Raw genomic sequence first — 20,613 nt, forward strand, 5'->3', positions numbered from 1 at the left:
TATTAATCAAGGCACTGGGGATTGGGCCCACCGGCCGTCCGGTCGTGTTGTGGCCAGTCCCAAGTCCAATTTTATATTTATCATATTTTTTATTATTTTCCCTGATCTCATGAAAATCCCTTCATTTGAACAAATCTCCTTCGTCTCAAGGAAACTCCCCAGTCTCATGGTGTTTCCTCGTATCAAAGAAATAATAAAATTTAGGAAAGTTGTCGCGGGACCAGGACCACAAGCCGACCGGCCATGCCCGAGCCGTGGACGGTCCCACACCTCATGACTCCTTATTATTTTATTATTTCCCTCATCCCATGAAAATTCCCTGATTTCATGATATTTCCCTCAATTCATGAAATATTATAAATTAGGGAGAAAATGCGCACGGGACACGGGCTCACTGGCTGGCCGGCCATGCCCTAGCCGTGGCCGGTCCCACGCGCCCATGTCTTATTATTTTAATAATATTAGTTTCATCATCTTATGGAAACTCCTTCACTTCAAGGAAATTCCCTAGTTTCAGCAAACTCCTTGGATTCATGAAATTTCACTCAAGTTCATGAAAAATAATATAAAATTTTGGAAACCCATGGGACCGGGCCATAGCCGGTCGGTCACGCCATAGCCGGTCGGTCACTCCCTAGCCGGTCCCACACGCCCCTTTTTTCTCATTGTTATTTTTTATGTTTACCTCATCTCATGGAAACTCCTTGATTTCAACAAATTCCTTGGTTTCAACAAACTTCTTGATTTTATGATATTTCCCTGAAATCATGAAAATATTATAAATTAGGAAAGAGAGCCTTGGGACCGGCTCCTTGGACGACCGACCATGCCTTGTCCTATCCAGTCCCACACCTCATGTTTTCTTCATTATTTATAATTTTATTCCTTCATCTCATGAAGTTTCACGGTTTCAGCAAAATCCCTGATTTCTTCATATTTTCTCAAAATGTTGCTCAAACACACACCGGAAAATATCAAAACTCTCAGGACTGAGACACAAACATTATGGTGACGCGGGCATGTCTCCTTGACCGACCAAGGCCGGCCCTGAGGATTGCAAATATCCGGTCCCACGTGTTTTAATTATTTTGACCTAATTTGCTCAATTGCTCATACTGGGTCCAAACTCTTCTCAGACAGCTGGGAGTTTGTTCAAACGACCATCACCTGGTCCCATGACCACCAAGGGCCGGTCTCATGATCCCTTGGTCGGTCCCTCATCTCTCCATAATCAGGTTCTACTACCTGACGCTCACACGAGCACTATTTGAAAAATGATTAAACCAGCATTTAATCATCCTTTCACCAACTGATCTTCAAGAGATTTTGGTATTTTGCTCACTTGAGAATCTGGTCGTTGGTTGGTACATCATCCCCTGTAACCGGTCCCTACTTCATTTCATGAATGATTTTCAATAAATCATCAATTTATCATCAATTCGGCAATTGATCAAAATTAGGGTTTCGAATCCAGAGCTCTGCAAAACATAATTTTGAGCAGATTCAAACACTATTAATTTTACGTTGATCCCGTGATCAACATTTTAATAATTATGCTCGGCTCAGATGTCAGCATCTTAAATTGATGTTTGCTCAAACGAGCAATATTTTCTCAATTAAAAGAATATTGGTTCAACTATCAATATTCGACGATGTCAACAATTCATTAAACAAGCAACATTTTCTCATACGAGCAATATCTGTTCAAATCATGAATATTGGCTCAACTGTCAATATTCAATAACTCATGCGAGCAGCATTTTCTCATACGATCAACATTTGCTCAGTCCATGAATATTGGTTCAATTATCAATATTCAATAGTTCATCAAATGAGCAACATTTGCTCAGACGAGCGATATTTGCTCAGACCATGGATATTGGTTCAACTATCAATATTCAATAATTCATCAAATGAGCAATATTTGCTCAGACGAGCAACATTTGCTCATTCCATGAATATTGGTTCGACTATCAATATTTAATAAGTCATCAAATGAGAAATACTTGCTCAGTCCATGAATACTGACTATTAATGTTCAACAATTTATCAAACGAGCAATATTTTCTCACCTTAACAATCAACATAATTATATCTTCGTCTCAACAAACATGTTCAATTCATGAGTCTCAGAACATTTGCAAATTATGTTCAACTCAACAATACAAGGACTCATTGTCCCATAAAGTCAGCAACTGACTAGCTAAATACACGTCTGCCTTGCAGACTCCACATTCACGAGACATCAATCATGTCACATGGGAGGATATTAACTAGGGTTTTGGCATGGCGTTCTACGACACGTGTGTTCATACACATGATGAGAATGTCATCAAGTCGTGCAATCAGCTGGAGGAGTTAGAAAAGTAGTGGGTGGAAAGTTAACCAAGTCTCCGCACGATGAGCAACTGGGTTCAACACAATTTTCCACTTCCTCACTCTTTGACTTCAGCAACTGTCACACTTCATGGGATCATAGTGTTTTCAATTCACCAATATAAAAGGCTTATGAATCCTGATTGAAACAGACAAGAATTTCTCGGCAAGTTCACACAGACAATCTTTCGTCTACACGAACTCATCGTCTGAGCAATCACTCTCAACTGAGTAAATTCAATCCTTCAGAACTTTCTTACGCAGAATACACAACACACATCGACAATCTTGATCACCATTGATCTCACACATTTCTCAGCTTTCCTCCTACAGATCAACCCATCCTCTTTTGTGACCGAATTGACTCTGGAACGACTATTGTCTTGGTTTATGCCGGAGTCCTATAGATTGATATCTCGAACTTAAAGCACTCCCTTCTTGCAGTGCATCTGTGTGAGGTTAAACATTTCGCTCGGTTCAAGGAGTCTCCGCACGGTCATCTCCTCAATTCCGTAAAAACCAGGAAATCGTTTTTCCCCATCTACAGATTGGCGACCACAGTGGGAGATTAATCTCTCAGTTGCAATCTCAAATTCTCACAAGATGGTTGGTCTTAGGTCTACTTCAGAATCTACATATTCCCACCAGAGTTTTTCAAATGGAAATACTCCTCATGCTCGTTCTAGCGACTCTGGTAACGTTCATCATTCTTACTTCACTACTCCTTTTCTCTCTATTGATGCATCCGATGGAGAGATCCCGTTGTTGGAAGAATTGGCGCGGAGACAAGGGATACTGGCCGGAAACATTAATCGGTTGAAATAAGCGATCGATAGCCTCTTCACCTGCATGGTGGAACTGACAAGGCTTTTGGGAGCAGAAATGGTGGAACGTCCAAATTCTACCAACGCTCCTCAAACCAACAGTTTCACTACTTACGAGAAGCCGGTGGATCAGGAGGTCACACACTTGATTGAAAATCTATGTGAACTCTTGCACTTCTCAAAGGATCAACGTACAAACACGTTCGCTGCACTCAACCAAATATCATCAGACATGCAACTAACTCCGTCATGCCTAGCAGTTGAAGAAGCATCCATGATGTCTGAGCATTCGATCAACAATATTACGTTTGGAGAAGAAGACCGTATGACAGATGAAGGGCATAATCGAGCCTTGTACGTGACCGGTTTTATCAGAGATTCCAAATTCAAGAGACCTCTTGTCGATACGGGTGCTTCCAAAAATATTATTATTATGAAGAATCTCAAAGAAGCTAAGTTTCCGCAGAGTAAAATTACTCGCCATCGCATCTTGATGACAGGCTTTGAAGGAAGCCAGATCCATACATATGGATACGAATACATAGATCTGAGGATGGGGCCTATTCAATCAAAGGCCAAATTTCACGTGATCGAACAAGAGCCTTATTACCACATGATACTTGGAAGATCGTGGCTCCATGACAATAAAGTGGTTCCTTCAACATATCATCAATGCATGGAATCTCTGCTCAATAAAAAAATTGTTCGTATTGCAGCTTCATCATCTCCTTACGCTCCGGTCTATGGCGCTGAATTCATTGAATCTCAAAAGGACATCCCTGAACCTCCCAGGAAGAGTTACAACATTCCACTCCCAAGCTGGAAGTCCATTGAAGAAGTTGCTGACAAACCATCATCCTTAGGCGCTAAGCCGATCAAGTCATCTGCTACACCGGTCAAGCGCCGCAAGGACCAGGTCTCAACTCCGGGATCTAATTTCATATCCAGTCATGATGCGGAAGGGAAGATCATTTACCACCGACGCATGGATTAGCAATTAACAGGGGAGAACGATGAAAAGTCTCCCCGCCCAGAAGAAACATGCCAGAGCGAACCATCACTCGATGAGGAAGTTCAAGATGCTCCACGACAATTATAAGACGACACTGATTCCACCACTGACGATCTCGAAACAATCAACATCGGGATGGAGGAAGATCCAAGGCTAATTTTGATTAGTTCCATGCTATCACCAGAGGAACGGACGGAACTGATAAATCTACTAAAAGAATATCAGGATGTTTTTTCTTGGACGTAGAAGAAATGCCTGGATTAGATGACAAATTAGTTACTCATCATCTGCACATCACTCCTGGATCTAAAGCTGTCAAACAACTACCTAGGCAGTTCAGACACGAAGTCGAGGAACAAATCAAAGTTGAGACCAGAAGCTGCTGGCAGCAGGGTTTATCAAACCCATTCAGCACCCAACATGGTTAGCAAACGTTGTTCCTGTCAAGAAGAAAAATGGTCAAATCAGATGTTGTGTTGATTTCAGGAACCTGAATAAATGTTGTCCAAAGGATGATTTTCCTTTACCCAACATTGATATGCTCGTTGACACAACCAGTGGTCACGGTATTTTCTCGTTTATGGATAGTTACAGTGGATACAACCAAATCAAGATGTATGAACGTGATGCCAACAAGGCCGCATTCCGTACTCCTATAGGGAATTTTTACTACACTGTGATGCCCTTTGGATTGAAGAATGCAGGTGCTACGTACCAACGATCCTTGACTGCAATATTCCACGACATGATGCACAAGCAAGTGGAAGACTATGTCGACAATGTGATGGTAAAATCAAAGACTCGAGCATCCCACCTTGAAGTTCTGAGACAAGTTTTTGAAAGATGCAGAGAATACAAATTAAAATGAATCCTCTGAAATGTGCTTTTGGCGTTTCTTCCGGAAAGTTTTTAGGATTCCTGGTCACTGCCGAAGGAATCAAAGTCAATCCAGACAAGACGAAAGCCATTACTACCATGCCTCCTCCACGCACTGTAAAAGAACTCCAGAGTTTTATGGGCAAGGTAAATTATATTCGACGCTTCATTCCTGGATTAGCTCAACTCATTGCTTCATTCACTCCCCTGTTAAAGAAAGGAGCAAGTTTTACATTGACGACTGTCCAACAAGAAGCATTCCAGAAGATACAACAGATACCGCTATCACCTTCCGTCATGAAATCTCCGGTGCAAGGACGAACATTAATACTTTACACAACTTCCAGTGATGTGGCTATCGGAGCACTTCTTGCTCAAGAAGACTAAGAAGGTACCGAACGTACAATCTACTATTTAAGCCGCACAATGAGAGATGCTCAACTCTGATATCCAAAAGATGAAAGAACGTGTATAGCATTGGTGCATGCGATCCAGAAATTCAGACATTACTTTCTATCCAACAAGGTTGTGCTTGTCTCCAAATCCGACCCTATAAAGTTTTTACTATCGAAGCCCGCCTTGATGGGGAGACCAGCAAAGTGGCTACTTCAGATGTCGGAGTTCGACATAGCTTGTGTACCACCTAAAGAGATCAAAGGAAAAGCAGTTGCAGACCTACTCGCCGATTTTCCAGGGGAAGATACGACAATTTTACATGAATATGTACCCGGCGAGTTTCCAGAAATCTTAGTCATCAAGGAAGAGACGTGGCTTTTATAATTTGACGGATTCGCCACCCCTAGTAATGATACCGGAGGAGCGGGTGTAGTCCTAGTATCTCCATCTTGTGAAGTTTTTTCACATTCATTCAAGCTGGATTTTCATTGTACCAACAATTCGGCAGAATATGAGGCTTTCTTATTAGGTTTGTACCTGGCCAAACAAGCAGGGGCAACACACCTTGAGATAAGAGAAGATTTAAAGATACTGGCCAATCAAATGAACGAAGCATATTCTCTTAAAGAAATCACACTCGCACCATTCATAACGGAAGCTCAGCGGATCTTAACTCATTTTGCTGATGCCACAATCGTCCATACTAGACGAACTAACAATAGGCATGTTGACTTTCTAGAAACTCGTGCTTCTAAATTGCAATTTGAAGGAGCGGATAAAACAATCACGGTATAAAGACGTATTGTGTCATCTACCTGGATTGTTGAAGTCGAAGACATCCGAACGAACGATTGGCGAGCACCCATTATTCACGAATTGAACAATTCTCTTTCAGAGGGGAAAGTCAGCCTCAAGGAACTAAAGAATTATTTCTTGCTTCATGGAGCGTTATACTATCGGAATCCTGACGGGTCTTTATCACGATGCCTCGGAAACGACAGTGGTAGCAACTCGTGCTTCAAACGCATGCATGAAGAAATCTGCGGACATACGTTGGTAGTAACACTTTACAGAAAGCTTCAAAGGATGGGATACTATTGTCTTTCCATGGAAGCTCAACCAAGAAATTTGCAAAGATCTTGTCCCAATTGTCAGACGCCTCCTCATCACTTAGAAGCTTTGACAGTTTACCACACTGGGGAATGGAGGGAACCTAACATCAAGTATCTTCGGGACAACGAGCTGCCATTGGAAAAGAAGGAAACGGTCAAAGATCTAAAAGATTTTCCTTTCTGGATGAAATCTTATACCACAAAAGTTTTGGTGGGAACCTACTGAGATGCTTAGATGAACATGAAATCCCAACAATTCTAAAGGAAATGCACGACGGAGAACATCAAGGAAAAAGGAAACTATTTCTCCAGATTCATGAGAAATACTATTGGTCGACCATGGAAGACGACGCAGCTGCACACGTTCAGGGGTGCCATCAATGCCAAGTCCATGGTAATTTCATCCATACTCCTTGTCTCCCGTTGAATTCTGTGAATAGTCCATGGCCTTTCTATAGTTGGGGACTGGATATCATAGGGAAAATCAACCCAGCATATTCGAAGCAGCATGAATACATCATCACTGCAACTGAGTATTTTACCAAGTGGGTTGAAGCTATCCCTCTTCGAAGCACCACTGGAGTCACGATCACAGCTTTCATCAAGGAACACATAATATGCAGGCTCGTCGTTCCTAAGCACATCATCACTGATAATGGAACTCTTTTTTGCCAACAAACACGTGACAGAATTGCTCGAGGAATACGACATCAAACAAGTTTTCTCCACACCATACTATCCCCAAGAAAACGGACAAGCAGAGAGCACCAACAAAACTTTGATCTGAATTCTCAGCCGGACAATTCATCATAATCCTCGGACGGGGCATGAAAAAGTACCTATGGATTTATGGGCCTATCGGACCGCACCAAGAAGCTCAATCGGGACTTCACCGTACTCTCTTGTCTATGGAGATGACGCCATACTCCCAGCAGAAATCAAGATTCCTTCAGCAAGGATCGCCGCATCCAGTGGAGTACAATGGGATGAAGCAGAAGTGTCCAACTCAAGGATTGATGAACTGGACATGCTTGATTCAAGGAGGGTTAAGGTAAAAAAATACATAAAAACATACAAACAAAGGATCTCCAGAGCTTACAACAAAATGGTAAGGCCTCGAACATTCCAAGTAGGAGATTTGATGTTAAAGACAGCAAAACACATTCAACAAGATATGTCTGCTCCCAAGTTCTCTCCAAAGTGGGAAGGACCATATGTGATCATCAAGGCAGTGTCCAGTGGATATTAAAATATCTTGGCCATTGATGGAGGAGTGTAAGGAAGTATCATCAATGGTAAATGGATCAAAGCATATTATGCCTGATCCGTAGAACACCATTACCTTTTCATTATTACAAGCATTTCTCAAAATGTAATTTACATTCCTCCAAAGAGTATGCAAAATACTCCTTTGTTCATTAAACCATTTCATAAATGAACAAAAAAAAAATCTTTCCATGATCAATCATTCTACCTAAGAAAAGCCTAAACCTATTCGAAAACAACAATCATAAATGGCTCACTCAGAGTAAACTATACAGTAGAGAATAATTCTTAAAAACAGCCATGTCGAGCTTCTTCTGAAAGTTTCTGGTCTTCACTTTCAAGTCCTGGACAGCCTTCTCGACTCTTGCTGACTCTAAGGCAAGTGCCTTCTCCTCTTCCGAAAAAGAAGTTGTGGTAGAAATTGCATCAGCAGCAGCCGCTGCCCTGTCAATTTTGATCATCTTGAGCCGACGGTGGAGCCAACTCACATTGAATCGCAAGGTCTCGCAATTTGATATCATGTCATCCCACCTATGGATTTCATGATTCTTGACATATCGGAGATTCATCTCGTTCATATCTTCAATAATCGGTAACAATCCGGCCACCGTAGTCAGGACGGTTGGGAGAAAGACTCTCCATATCTCCATCGTAACAATATGCCCGTACTGTCTCCAAATTTTGGTGTACATAGACACGTGACATTTGGTAATGACGAATCCACCAACGACTTCATTATTTGGGCAAGTATTAATCATGGGAGCTTCAAAGGGGAGTCCAGCTGTTGGATATTCATGAACGTGAGCTCTAATCACAACCTCCACGGAATCAGTAGAGTCTTCATCAACACGGTTGCTGCTATCGTCGACCACGACCACGGACTCCCCATCTCTCCTCCTCCAGCATCAACAACAACGCGCACATCAACCTATGGTAAAAAGGTTTTCAATTTCAGATGAAGATTGGATAAATCATTGAGTAGAGCTTCAATCAAGAAGTCATAGAATTACTCACAGATGTGCCGGCTTCAGTATGATCTGATCTATATCGGGCAGGGGCTCTAACAGTCCGCTTGGGGCCTCGAATTATGAGAAGAAGACGGATTCTTCTGATTATCCTACAACAAATCGTTTTCCTATGATTAATAACTCCGATCAAATGGAGATGAAGAAAATATACAACTTACTGAAATGGACGCTTCTACTACATGCTTCGACCGAGGTTCGTTTCGAGAAGAAACACTATTGTTAGACATAATGAGGAAAGGTATGGCAATCAAAATTTCCTCTATGCGATGAAACTAACTCAGGAATGGAAGAAATATTTGCGTAAATGTTAAACCCTAAGTCTTTGAGATATATACGGGTGCTTATCTTCTGCGGATAGTCAATTCAGTTGCGAGTTTTACTGAAACCCTAAGTTCCAAACAAGATCAATACTGGAGATGCGGAGGAAAATAATGCACTGGGGACTGACCAAAGATAGACATGATCAGAAAACCACACGGACTTATGTGTGTCTTCTTGGCATATGTGACGTGTCCGAATATTTTCACAGATGGAAACCGTTAAAGAGAGTAAAGAGAGATCACAATGGGTTTAGCGTAAGAGCATTGGCTCATTCTATTTGTTTCAATCAAGAAGAGTCGGCATTAATAAAAGGATTTCTTTTTCAAAAGGAAAATATTAATACTGAAGTGAAGTTGTTCAAATAATCAAAGAAGATGTCTAATATGAAGACTAAGAAAACATTCAAATGTTTAAATAAGATCAGAGTAAAACTACTCGTCGGAGTCATCAGATTTTTCAGACTCATCATCATCTTTCTCAGAATTTTCTTCTTCGTCGGAATTACTGTTAGAGTCATTGACGAAGTCTGGATGAATATCATGATCGTCATCCATCATTTCCTAGTACTCTTCTTTTTCACGCTCAGCTTCAAGGTCAGCTTTGACCAGTTTCTCGATCTCCCTGGTACGCCGATCTGGTTTAATCATGAGATCTCGTGGTACCCACACGGGTTCATCTTCCGAAGCATCGAGTCAGAGGGTACACCGTCAGCTCGAGATCGAAGTTTCTCCTCAGCCGCTAGCACTCTGCGCTGGACTCGGTCTTTTCTTCGTGGATAATCATCCATCCTGTCATCCTCAGCTTTTCTCTTCATGAGCTCGGCATAAGTGACTCTGCGATTATTAAGAGGCGCACTTGTCTTTGATTCCTCAGCACGGTTTGTCTTAGCACGCGTTTTAGCTGCAGGGATCCTCGAATCCTCCTCAGAAGAGCTGGAAGAATAATCACTGCTAGAAGACACCATTTTATGGATCCAGGAGCACATAATCACGGATATGTTGATAATAAATTCATTCCAAAATGGTAATCCTTAACTCTTAGCTTTTTACAATTCCACTAACAATATTGATGGCAATGCAAGAGTTAGCACTTCAAAACTTGCTCGTTTCTTCGAATCTGCAAAAGCGAGCAAAGCTCAGGTTTTCATAAAATCATGAACATAAATTTTCATCATGTGAAGAGTCACGACCAGGTTATGAAAATTTACATGAAAACAATATTTTCATCATAAATAATTGCTTACTTTAATGATTGCTCAAAATCATATTTTATTTGTCAACATAAATATATATATGCGAGACGCGAACTATTCATATATATTTTTCATGAAAAAAATATTTCACGTGAGCAAAACTCACGTAAAAAAAATCGTGACCAGGTCACGGTTTTACAAAAAAAAAGAGAGGAAATAATAATCTTTTCCTTCGTACAAGCGTCTTCTTTGAAACGAAAATTTATTTCGATTTTGTAAAAAGTTCACACCTTTTAGGATGAAGTTTTGGTTTTCATGAAAGCTCGTAAACAAAATTTTATCACTGGACACAAGTTTATTTCAAAAGAAAAATCTCTCAAGTCAGGGATTATTACTAGTTTCTTAAACTAACGATCGAACGAACATACGTTTTCTAAAAATAAGGGTTTTCTACAAAATTCACACTCATATACACACATGTATAAAATTTTAACATGATCAAAGCATGAAAAACTCATGAAATCAGCAATAAAAAAAATGGCCGCGTACTTGGTCGGTGTCGGCCGGAAGCTGGCCGGACGTTGGTTGCTCCGGTCGGACGGTGATCAACAGCTCCGACAAAGTTCTCTTGCTCCTCTGAACTCAGGCGCGAAGATGATGAAGGGAGGAAGTGTTGGTCGGTCGTGGAAGAAAAAAGAAAGGGATTAATTCCCTTTTATATCAATTTTTATTTCCAAAACCTAATTTCACAAGGATTTCCTTTTCGGGCCGGGCCCGTCAATCCTAAACCGACCAAGGTCCCATCACCAAACCAACGGTTCTAAACTAATTTATGCTCGTTGGATGACGCTCTATTGTGCCACTTGGTTTTCATTCAAGCCATGGTTTGCTCATTTAGTCAAAAATCCGGTAACGTCTTATCTTACGAATAAGTTCAATTACTTATTTTGTCTGTAGAAAATCACCATTCAGTGCTGACTGAGGAACATGAATGTCCCTCACTAAGAAGGGGATTTAATGTAGATGGTGGATTTTCGACAAGGGTTAAAATCGTAAAACCATAATTATACATGCTCCTGATCCGACAATCAGATGAGTATTGAGGCTCATGTCTCTCGTTGAAGCATGAAATCTCATGCCATAAAATCTCTGACTGGGAAGGATGTCTCTCAGATTATATGTATATGTGTAGTCTCCCAGCTGAGGCAATGGCACATCTCATGAATACTGAGCAATATCAATAATTATTTCTATATAGAATCGAAAGATTGGACGGCCCCTAGACAGCATGCCTGCTAGTATAGAGAAACAATGTCTTCAGGATACAACAAGGTTTTCCCTGACTATATAAAGGAAATATGACGTTTCAACAAGCTCATGTTTCTAAATTCTCAGATAATTAATGCTCCTAGACAGCATGCCTGCTAGTGTAGAGCCGTCAGTTAATTATCTCTAATCATTAACTGAATATTCAACAATATTCTGCGATTCTTCGTAATATTTCGTCACTTCAATTTGTGGTTCTTCCCAGCATAATTCCACGGGTTAGTGATAAATATTCAACGTACGGGAATCTGAGCAGCTATCGAGTAAGCCCCGACCAAAATAGTGTTAGTGTTCATAGCAATAATGCACGAACGAGCACCTGAATGCGCAAACGAGCATTCCGAAACACGAAGGAATGATGAACCTATACAAAGTAGGAAGAAAATAATAAATAATAAAATATTAATCAAGGCACTGGGGACTGGGCCCACCGGCCGGCCGGTCGTGCTGTGGCCAGTCCCAAGTCCAATTTTATATTTTATCATATTTTTTTATTATTTTCCATGATCTCATGAAAATCCCTTCATTTGAACAAATCTCCTTCGTCTCAAGGAAACTCCTCAGTCTCATGGTGTTTCCTCGTATCAAAGAAATAATAAAATTTAGGAAAGGTTTCGGGGGACCAGGGCCACTAGCCGGCCGGCCATGCCCGAGCCGTGGTCGGTCCGATACCTCATGACTCCTTATTATTTTATTATTTCCCTCATCCCATGAAAATTCCCTGATTTCATGATATTTCCCTCAATTCATGAAATATTATAAATTAGGGAGAAAAGGCGCACGGGACACAGGCTCACTGGCTGGCCGGCCGTGCCCTAGCCGTGGCCGGTCCCACACGCCCATGTCTTATTATTTTAATAATATTAGTTTCCTCATCTTATGGAAACTCCTTCACTTCAAGGAAATTCCCTAGTTTCAGCAAACTCCTTGGATTCATGAAATTTCACTCAAGTTCATGAAAAATAATACAAAATTAAGGAAACCCGTGGGATCGGGTCATAGCTGGCCAGTCACCCCCTAGCCGATCCTACACGCCCCTTATTTTATCATTATTATTTTTTATGTTTCCCTGATATCATGGAAACTCCTTGATTTCAACAAATTCCTTGGTTTCAACAAACTTCTTGATTTTATGATATTTCCATAAAATCATGAAAATATTATAAATTAGGAAAGAGAGCCTTGGGACCGGCTCCTTGGACGGCCGGTCATGCCTTGGCCTAGCCGGTCCCACATCTCATGATTCCTTCATTATTTTATAATTTTATTCCTTCATCTCATGAAATTTCACGGTTTCAGCAAAATCCCTGATTTCTTCATATTTTCTCAAAATATTGCTCAAACGCACACCGGAAAATATCGAAACTCTTAGGACTGAGACACAGACATTATGGTGACGCACGCATGTCTCCTTAAACGACTAAGGCCGGTCCTGAGACTTGCAAACGATCATCAGCTGGTCCCATGACCACCAAGGGCTGGTCTCATGATCCCTTGGTCGGTCCCTCATCTCTCCATAATCAGGTTCTACTACCTGACGCACACACAAGCACTATTTGAAAAATGACTAAACCAGCATTTAATCATCCTTTTACCAACTGATCTTCAAGATATTTTGGTATTTTTATCACTTGAGCATCTAGGCGTTGGTCGGTTCATCATCCCCTGTAGCCGGTCCCTACTTCATTTCATGAATGATTTTCAATAAATCATCAATTTATCATCAATTCGGCAATTGATCAAAATTAGGGTTTCGAATACAGAGCTCTTCAAAACATAATTTTGAGCAGATTCAAACACTAATAATTTTACGTTGATCCCGTGATCAACATTTTAATAATTATGCTCGGCTCAGATGTCAGCATCTTAAATTGACGTTTGCTCAAACGAGCAATATTTGCTCAGACGAGCAATATTTGCTCAGACGAGCAATATTTGCTCAATTAAAAGAATATTGGTCCAACTATCAATATTAAACGATGTCAACAATCCATTAAACGAGCAAAATTTGCTCATACGAGCAATATTTGTTCAAATCATGAATATTGGCTCAACTGTCAATTTTCAATAACTCATGCGAGCAGCATTTGCTCATACGAGCAACATTTGCTCAGTCCATGAATATTGGTTCAATTATCAATATTCAATAATTCATCAAATGAGCAACATTTTCTCAGACCATGAATATTAGTTCAACTATCAATATTCAATAATTCATCAAATGAGCAATATTTGCTCAGACGAGCAACATTTGCTCAGTCCATGAATATTGGTTCGACTATCAATATTTAATAAGTCATCAAATGAGCAATACTTGCTCAGTCCATGAATACTGACTATTAATGTTCAATAGTTTATCAAACGAGCAACATTTGCTCATACGAGCAATATTTGCTCACCTTGACAATCAACATAATTATATCTTCGTCTCAACAGACATGTTCAATTCATGAGTCTCAGAACATTTGCAAATTATGTTCAACTCAACAATACAAGGACTCATCGTCCCATAAAGTCAGCAACTGACTAACTAAATACATGTCTGCCTTGCAGACTCCACATTCACGAGATATCAATCGTGTCATATGGGGGGATATTAACTAGGATTTTGGTCTGGCGGTCTACGGCACGTGTGTGCATACACACGATGAGAATGTGAGCAAGTCGTGCAATTAGTTGGAGGAGTTAGCAAAGTAGTGGGTGGAAAGTTAACCAAGTCTCCGCACGATGATCAACTGGGTTCAACACGATTTTCCACTTCCCCACTCTTTGACTTCAGCAACTGTCACACTTCATGGGATTATGGTGTTTTCAATTCAGCAATATAAAAGGCCTCTGAATCCTGATTGAAACAGACATGAATTTCTCGAAAAGTTCACACAGACAATCTTTCGTCTACACGAACTCATCGTCTGAGCAATCAATCTCAACTGAGTAAATTCAATCATTCAAAACTTTCTTACGCAGAATACACAACACATACCGACAATTTTGATCACTATTGATCTCACACATTTCTCAGCTTCCCTCCTATAGATCAACCAATCCTCTCTTGTGACCGAATTAACTCTGGAACGGACATTGTCTAGGTTTAGGTCGGACTCCTACAGATTGATATCTCGAACTTAAAGTACTCCCTTATTGCAGTGCATCTGTGTGAGGTTAAAAATTTTGCTCGGTTCAAGGAGTCTCAGCACGGTCATCTCCTCAATTCCGTAAAAACCAGCAAATCGTTCTTCCCTATCTACGCCAATGAAGTCTTTAAGTCGTTAACCCGATTTCAGAAAAGAAAACTAGAGGTTAAAGGAGAATCGACTCTAGCTACAACTAGTATCTCACGTAAGGTGTGGGGATTATATTTCCCAGTTGCAAGAGTTATCCCTTATATAGTTATTCAAATCAGGGTTTGCAATCAATTTTAGCTTAGTAACAAAGCATTCAACATTCACCGCTAGATGAAAACCTGATTAGATTCAAGCTAATATTTATCAATCGTTAGATCGAAAACATAGCTTGTCACACACAAATGAAATGCAAGTTTCTAGGTTCGTGTAACTGTACCCAAACTTGTACATTAGTTGGTTCAACAATAGTTAACGAAATGGTTAGCCATATGATCACTTTCATATCAACCATATCCTTCTTCACCATAACTAGTTCAAATGACTCAAATGAACTAGTTGGAGAGTTCTTCAATTGCTTAGATCTTATGGAACTTCACAAGACACAATCGAAAAAACGATTTGATTCACTCGAATCGGTTCATGAACTTTATAGCCACGTTTTGCAAAAGCATTCCTTAATCAATAAATATGAGTTCAAGAACAATCATTTTTAGACATAACCTACTCAAGTTCGCTGACTGGGTTCGCGGACTTAAGTTCCCGGATGGAGTTCACAAACTCCAGCAGAAATTCTCGGGTTTGAGAACTTCGCCAATTCGCGGACTGAGCTTGTCGAGTGCGTTTCCAGACTCCAGCAGATATTTTCGGATGAAAACCTCCGCCAGTTCGCGGAATGAGTTCGCGGACTGAGTTCACAAACTGTGCAAACAATTCCGGTTCTCTTGATCAACAAAGTTCGCAAACTTTGGTTCAAGGAATAGGACTTATACATATATGTGTTTTCACAACAATGCTTATATCCACCAATGGTTATATAGTCTAAACTCTCATTTCAATCATTGAGACATTCTCAGAGGACGTTATATAGTTGTTATTCACAAACCATTTCTCGTCAGAGCAATTCTCAAAGTGATCGAAACATATCATGACTTTCGTAACTAGGTAAAGATGAACTTGGTTAAAGAGAAAGCTTACCAACACATATTTCGAGAAATAGATAGGCGAGATATACTCGGCTCGAAATATCAAATGTGTATGATCTTAGTCTATATAGTAAAACGAATTTGTCTCAAGATAGGAGATAGAGTAGATAGACTTTTGAGTGATATATAAGTTCAAATCTCAATATAACTTTTAGTTCATGAAGATCCACCGGTTCCTTGAGTATTCCTTCGTCTTGTATGATGATTTCCATAGAGTTCTTGAGCTCAACTACACTTTCTATCCTAGTCCGACACCTTAGCTATAGTAGACTAGAAATCAAGACTTTATAGTTTTGATCACTAACATTGACAAACATGCTTGAGATAGAAACGCATGCGAGTTCGACCGATCAATGCTCTAACACATGCATCTCATCACAGACAACATAACTCTTTTTGCTAATCACCACGTGAGTAAGTTGCTGGAAAATATGGTATGAAACAGATTTTCTCTACACCATATTACCCCCAAGGAAACGGACTAGTGAAGAGCACCAACAAAACCTTGATCTAGATTATCAGTCGAACAATTTATGATAATCCGTGAACGTGGCATGAAGAACTTCCCATGGCTTTGTGGGCCTACCGCACTGCACCGAGAAGTTTAACTGGGATTTCACCATATTCTGTCGTCTATGCGCATATGTTATTCTCCCGGATGAAATCAAAATTCCTTCCGCAAGAATTGCAACAGCCAGCGGAGTGCAGTGGGACGAATCCGAAGTATTCGATTCAAGAATTTCCGAGTTGGACATGCTCGAATCAAGAAGGGACAAATTATAAAAGATATGGAAACCTACAAACAAATAATTACCAGGGCATACAACAAAATGGTAACACCTCGAACATTTCAAGTAGGAGATTTGGTTTTGAAAACACCGAAGCATATTCAACAAGACATGTCCACTCCTAAGTTCTCTCCAAAATGGGAAGGACCTTATGTGATCATCAAAGCAGTTTCCAATGGATACTACAAAATTTAGTTGTTGATGGAGAAGTGGAAGGAAACATTATCAATGGCAAGTGGCTCAAACCGTATTATGCTTAAGTGTTCATTAAAACCATTATATGTAAAGTTTCGAAATGTAATTTCTATTCCTCCAAAGAGTATGCAGTATGTTCATTCATTCAATATTCAAAATTTCATGAATCCCCAAAAAAATCATTCTACTTTGTCCATTCTCAGAATCAACGAAAACAAAACATTCCTTAATTTCTCACTCAGAGCACATCATCCAATAACAAATAATTCTTGCTGAAATCTATTTCAAGCCTCTTCTAAAAATTCTCAATTTTCACCTTCAAGTCCTAGACCGCTTTTTCAACTCTTGCTGATTCCAGCGCGAGAGCCTTCTTTTCTTCCATGACCGCAGTGGCGTCAGAGATCACATTAGCAGCAGTTGTCGCTCTATCAATCTTGATGATCTCAAGCTGACGACGAAGCCAACTATGTTGAACCGTAGTACCTCATAGTTTGAGATCATGTCATCCCATCTGTGCAACTCCTGGTTTTTGACATCGCGAAGATTTATCTTGATCATCTCGTCAATAATGGGAAACAAACTAGCAACGATAGTCAACAAGGTCGGCAGAAAACCTCTCTACACTTCGGTAGTAGCAATATGACCGTACCTCCTCCAGATCTTGATGTAAAGAGATGCGTAGCACTTGGGAACGATGAAACCACCGAATAGTTGATTGTCTGGGAAAATAGTGACCATGGGAGCGTCGAATGAGAGTCCATCTGTTGGGTACTCACGAACAGAAGTCCTTGAACCAGCACTTACAAAGTGGTTTGAGTCTCGATCACAACGGCTACCTGCATCAGCACTAGTCATGATTACGGACTTTCCAGTCTTTTTCTTCCTAGCATCGACAAAAACGTGAACATCAACCTGCAATGACGGAATGTTCGACTTCAGTAAAAATGAACAAATACGTGACCAAATGAAATCTCCATTCAGGAACTCACGGATTTCCCAGCTGCAGAACGAGCATCCCTGTAACGAGCAGGAGCCTTAACGGTACGTTTAGGCCTTAAGATGCGATAAGAGGAAGGAGGCTGATTTTTTTGATTACCCTGCAACAAATCATTTTCTCTGGTTAGTCATTCTGTTTATATGAAGATAAAAAGAAAAGTGTACGAACTGTCAAGATGGATGCTCCAACCTCGTCTTCAGACAGAGATTCATTTCGAGAAGAGGTATTGTTGCCGGACATGACGGAGAGAGGTGTGATGGTGATCAAAATTTCTTCTGATAATATACAGGAGTAGAAGAATATGCGTCGTATAAATGGAAAACTCTAAGAATTTAAGGTCAATACGTGGATGCTTATCTTCTACAAGTAGTCAAATCAGTTGTGATTTCTACTGAAACCCTAATTCTCGAATCAGAGCATATCTGGTGATAGGGAAGAAACGTGACAATACTGGGGACTGATGGCTCAGGTGTGGTCAACATTACGGATATGGACTGATCATCTGGAGAATCACATGTTTTCATAGCATGCTCGTGCAATCACACTTCGTGACTAATTTCACCTACATGGACATAGGTCCATATCATCTAAATGGGAAGTATGAAGAAGATTTGGCAGAAGATACGATAAGAGATTATTGCTCAAAATAAATAATAATAACAATCTCTAATGCAAAATCTCCACAGTAAAACTACTAAAGCAACTAGAAAAATAAATGATCTCAGAAAAACTCGCGAGCAAGACTAATCGTCAGATTCATCAGACTCGTCATCATCATCATCTTCTGCAGAATCCTCCTCAAGCTCTTTCTCGGAGTCGCTGTCAGAGTCATCGCCAGAGCATTCTTCCTCCTCATCATCGTACATTGCATCCCAATACTCCTCTTTCTCTCGCTCAGCTTCGAGATCAGCCTCGACCAATCGCTCAGTCTCCCTGGAAGGTAGATATGACATGATTCTGCGTTCCATTGTCTCTCATATGGATTCTTATTCCTCAGCATCTGAGTCTGAGGATACACCATCAGGACAAGATCGAAGCTTCTCCTCAGCTGCTAACCGTCTACGCTGAATTCGAAGTCTCCTCTCCTGGTACTCGGATACTATCTCATCCTCAGCTTTTCTTTTCGAGAATCTATCATGAACGGTCTTTAGATGATCAAGGGACATGTCATTTATGCCTTCTTAAATGATTGGTCCATCTCAGCACGAACTTCTGTTGCAGAATTCTTGATCTCTGGAATTTTGGAATCCTCTTCAGAAGAACTAGAGGAATAATCATAATCATAATCACTGCTGCTGGAAGTCACCATTATCTGGAAACAGAAGCAGAGAATTGCAGATGTACTGATATCGACTTCACGAAAAAAATGGTAATTCTTAACTCTTGCCTATTTACGATTTCGCTAGATGTAGAGATAATAATGTAAACTTCAAATCTTGCTCACTCCTTCAACCTGCGAAGATGAGCAATTATTCCAAGTCGGCACCTAACTTTTCACGGAATTATGAAAAAATCACATAATCCTTTCTATCTCGTATACATATATCATGAATCCATGAAAGGTTTGCTCCCAACAATTACTAAAAAATTGAATCTTGATTTTACAAATCACGTAAAAAAAAATATTTTACGTGAGAAAAATAACTCACGCACATAAAAAAAAATACGTGAGTTAATAACTCACGGGATTTCAAAAAAAAAAACCCTTGTTTACGTGAGTTATTTGTAAAAAAAATAAAAATTATGCTCAATCGAGCATTTATTTACGAAACGAGGGTTTTTCCTACTTGTGTAAAATCCTTCATATCCGTCACAAAATTTTGGTTTTCATAGAACCTCATAAACAAAATTTTCTCTACTGCAACTAAACTATATCTATTCAAGGATTTACATATCTCTTTAATATCAGGGATTATTTCTAATTTCATATCTCTCTCATATAAGGGATTATTGCTCATTTCATGAACTAACGAATAAGCGAGTATATATTTTCTAAAACAAATTCTCATAAAACCTACACATGCATATATAACTATGAGAGTTTTGTTTTATGAACAACTCACGAAAACACACAGCAAAAAAATAAAAATAAATCACGCACCTGTCGATGCCGGACGGACGATCGTCGATCGGCGGCGGCGGCTGGAAATTCCGGTGTGAATTTTTTTTCGTTCCTCCTGCTGCTCCGATGTGAAGGTGATGAAGGTGGTCGGTCAATGGGAAATAAATAAATAAAAATAATAATAAATTAGGGATTCTTCCCTTTTATACGAATTTTATTTCCAAAACCTAATAAAACATGGGTTTCCGTTGGGGCTTGGACCCGTAAGCACTAGACCGACCAAAACTGGGCTCCCGGCCGTCCAAATCAGGAGTGCTTCATTTCATTGTGATCACGAGACGACGCTGTGTTACTCGAGCCTTTTTTTGTACATGACACCGTTTGAGCAAATCGGGGATTCTGAAAATGCCTTTGTATGAGTCTGGCTACCCGTCTCATATAAAATCATCATTTAATGCTTACTGCGGCACATGACTGTCCCCCACTAAGCAGGGACTTAATGTTGATGGTGGATT

General features: G+C 40.1%; 1 protein-coding gene across 1 annotated transcript; it reads right to left on the minus strand.

The window, feature by feature from the left end:
• Window positions 1-17,508: 17,508 nt before the first annotated feature.
• Window positions 17,509-18,317, minus strand: LOC113321980. The gene is made up of 3 exons (XM_026569974.1): window positions 18,226-18,317; window positions 18,029-18,136; window positions 17,509-17,951 (listed from the first exon to the last, which is right to left on the minus strand). Exons 1-3 carry the CDS (start codon window positions 18,274-18,276, stop codon window positions 17,658-17,660), a joined length of 453 nt encoding a protein of 150 aa, XP_026425759.1. The 5' UTR covers window positions 18,277-18,317; the 3' UTR covers window positions 17,509-17,657.
• Between the last annotated feature and the right edge of the window lie 2,296 nt (window positions 18,318-20,613).

The sequence above is a fragment of the Papaver somniferum genome, chromosome 11, assembly GCF_003573695.1.
Source record: "Papaver somniferum cultivar HN1 chromosome 11, ASM357369v1, whole genome shotgun sequence".
Taxonomy (NCBI): Eukaryota; Viridiplantae; Streptophyta; class Magnoliopsida; order Ranunculales; family Papaveraceae; genus Papaver; species Papaver somniferum.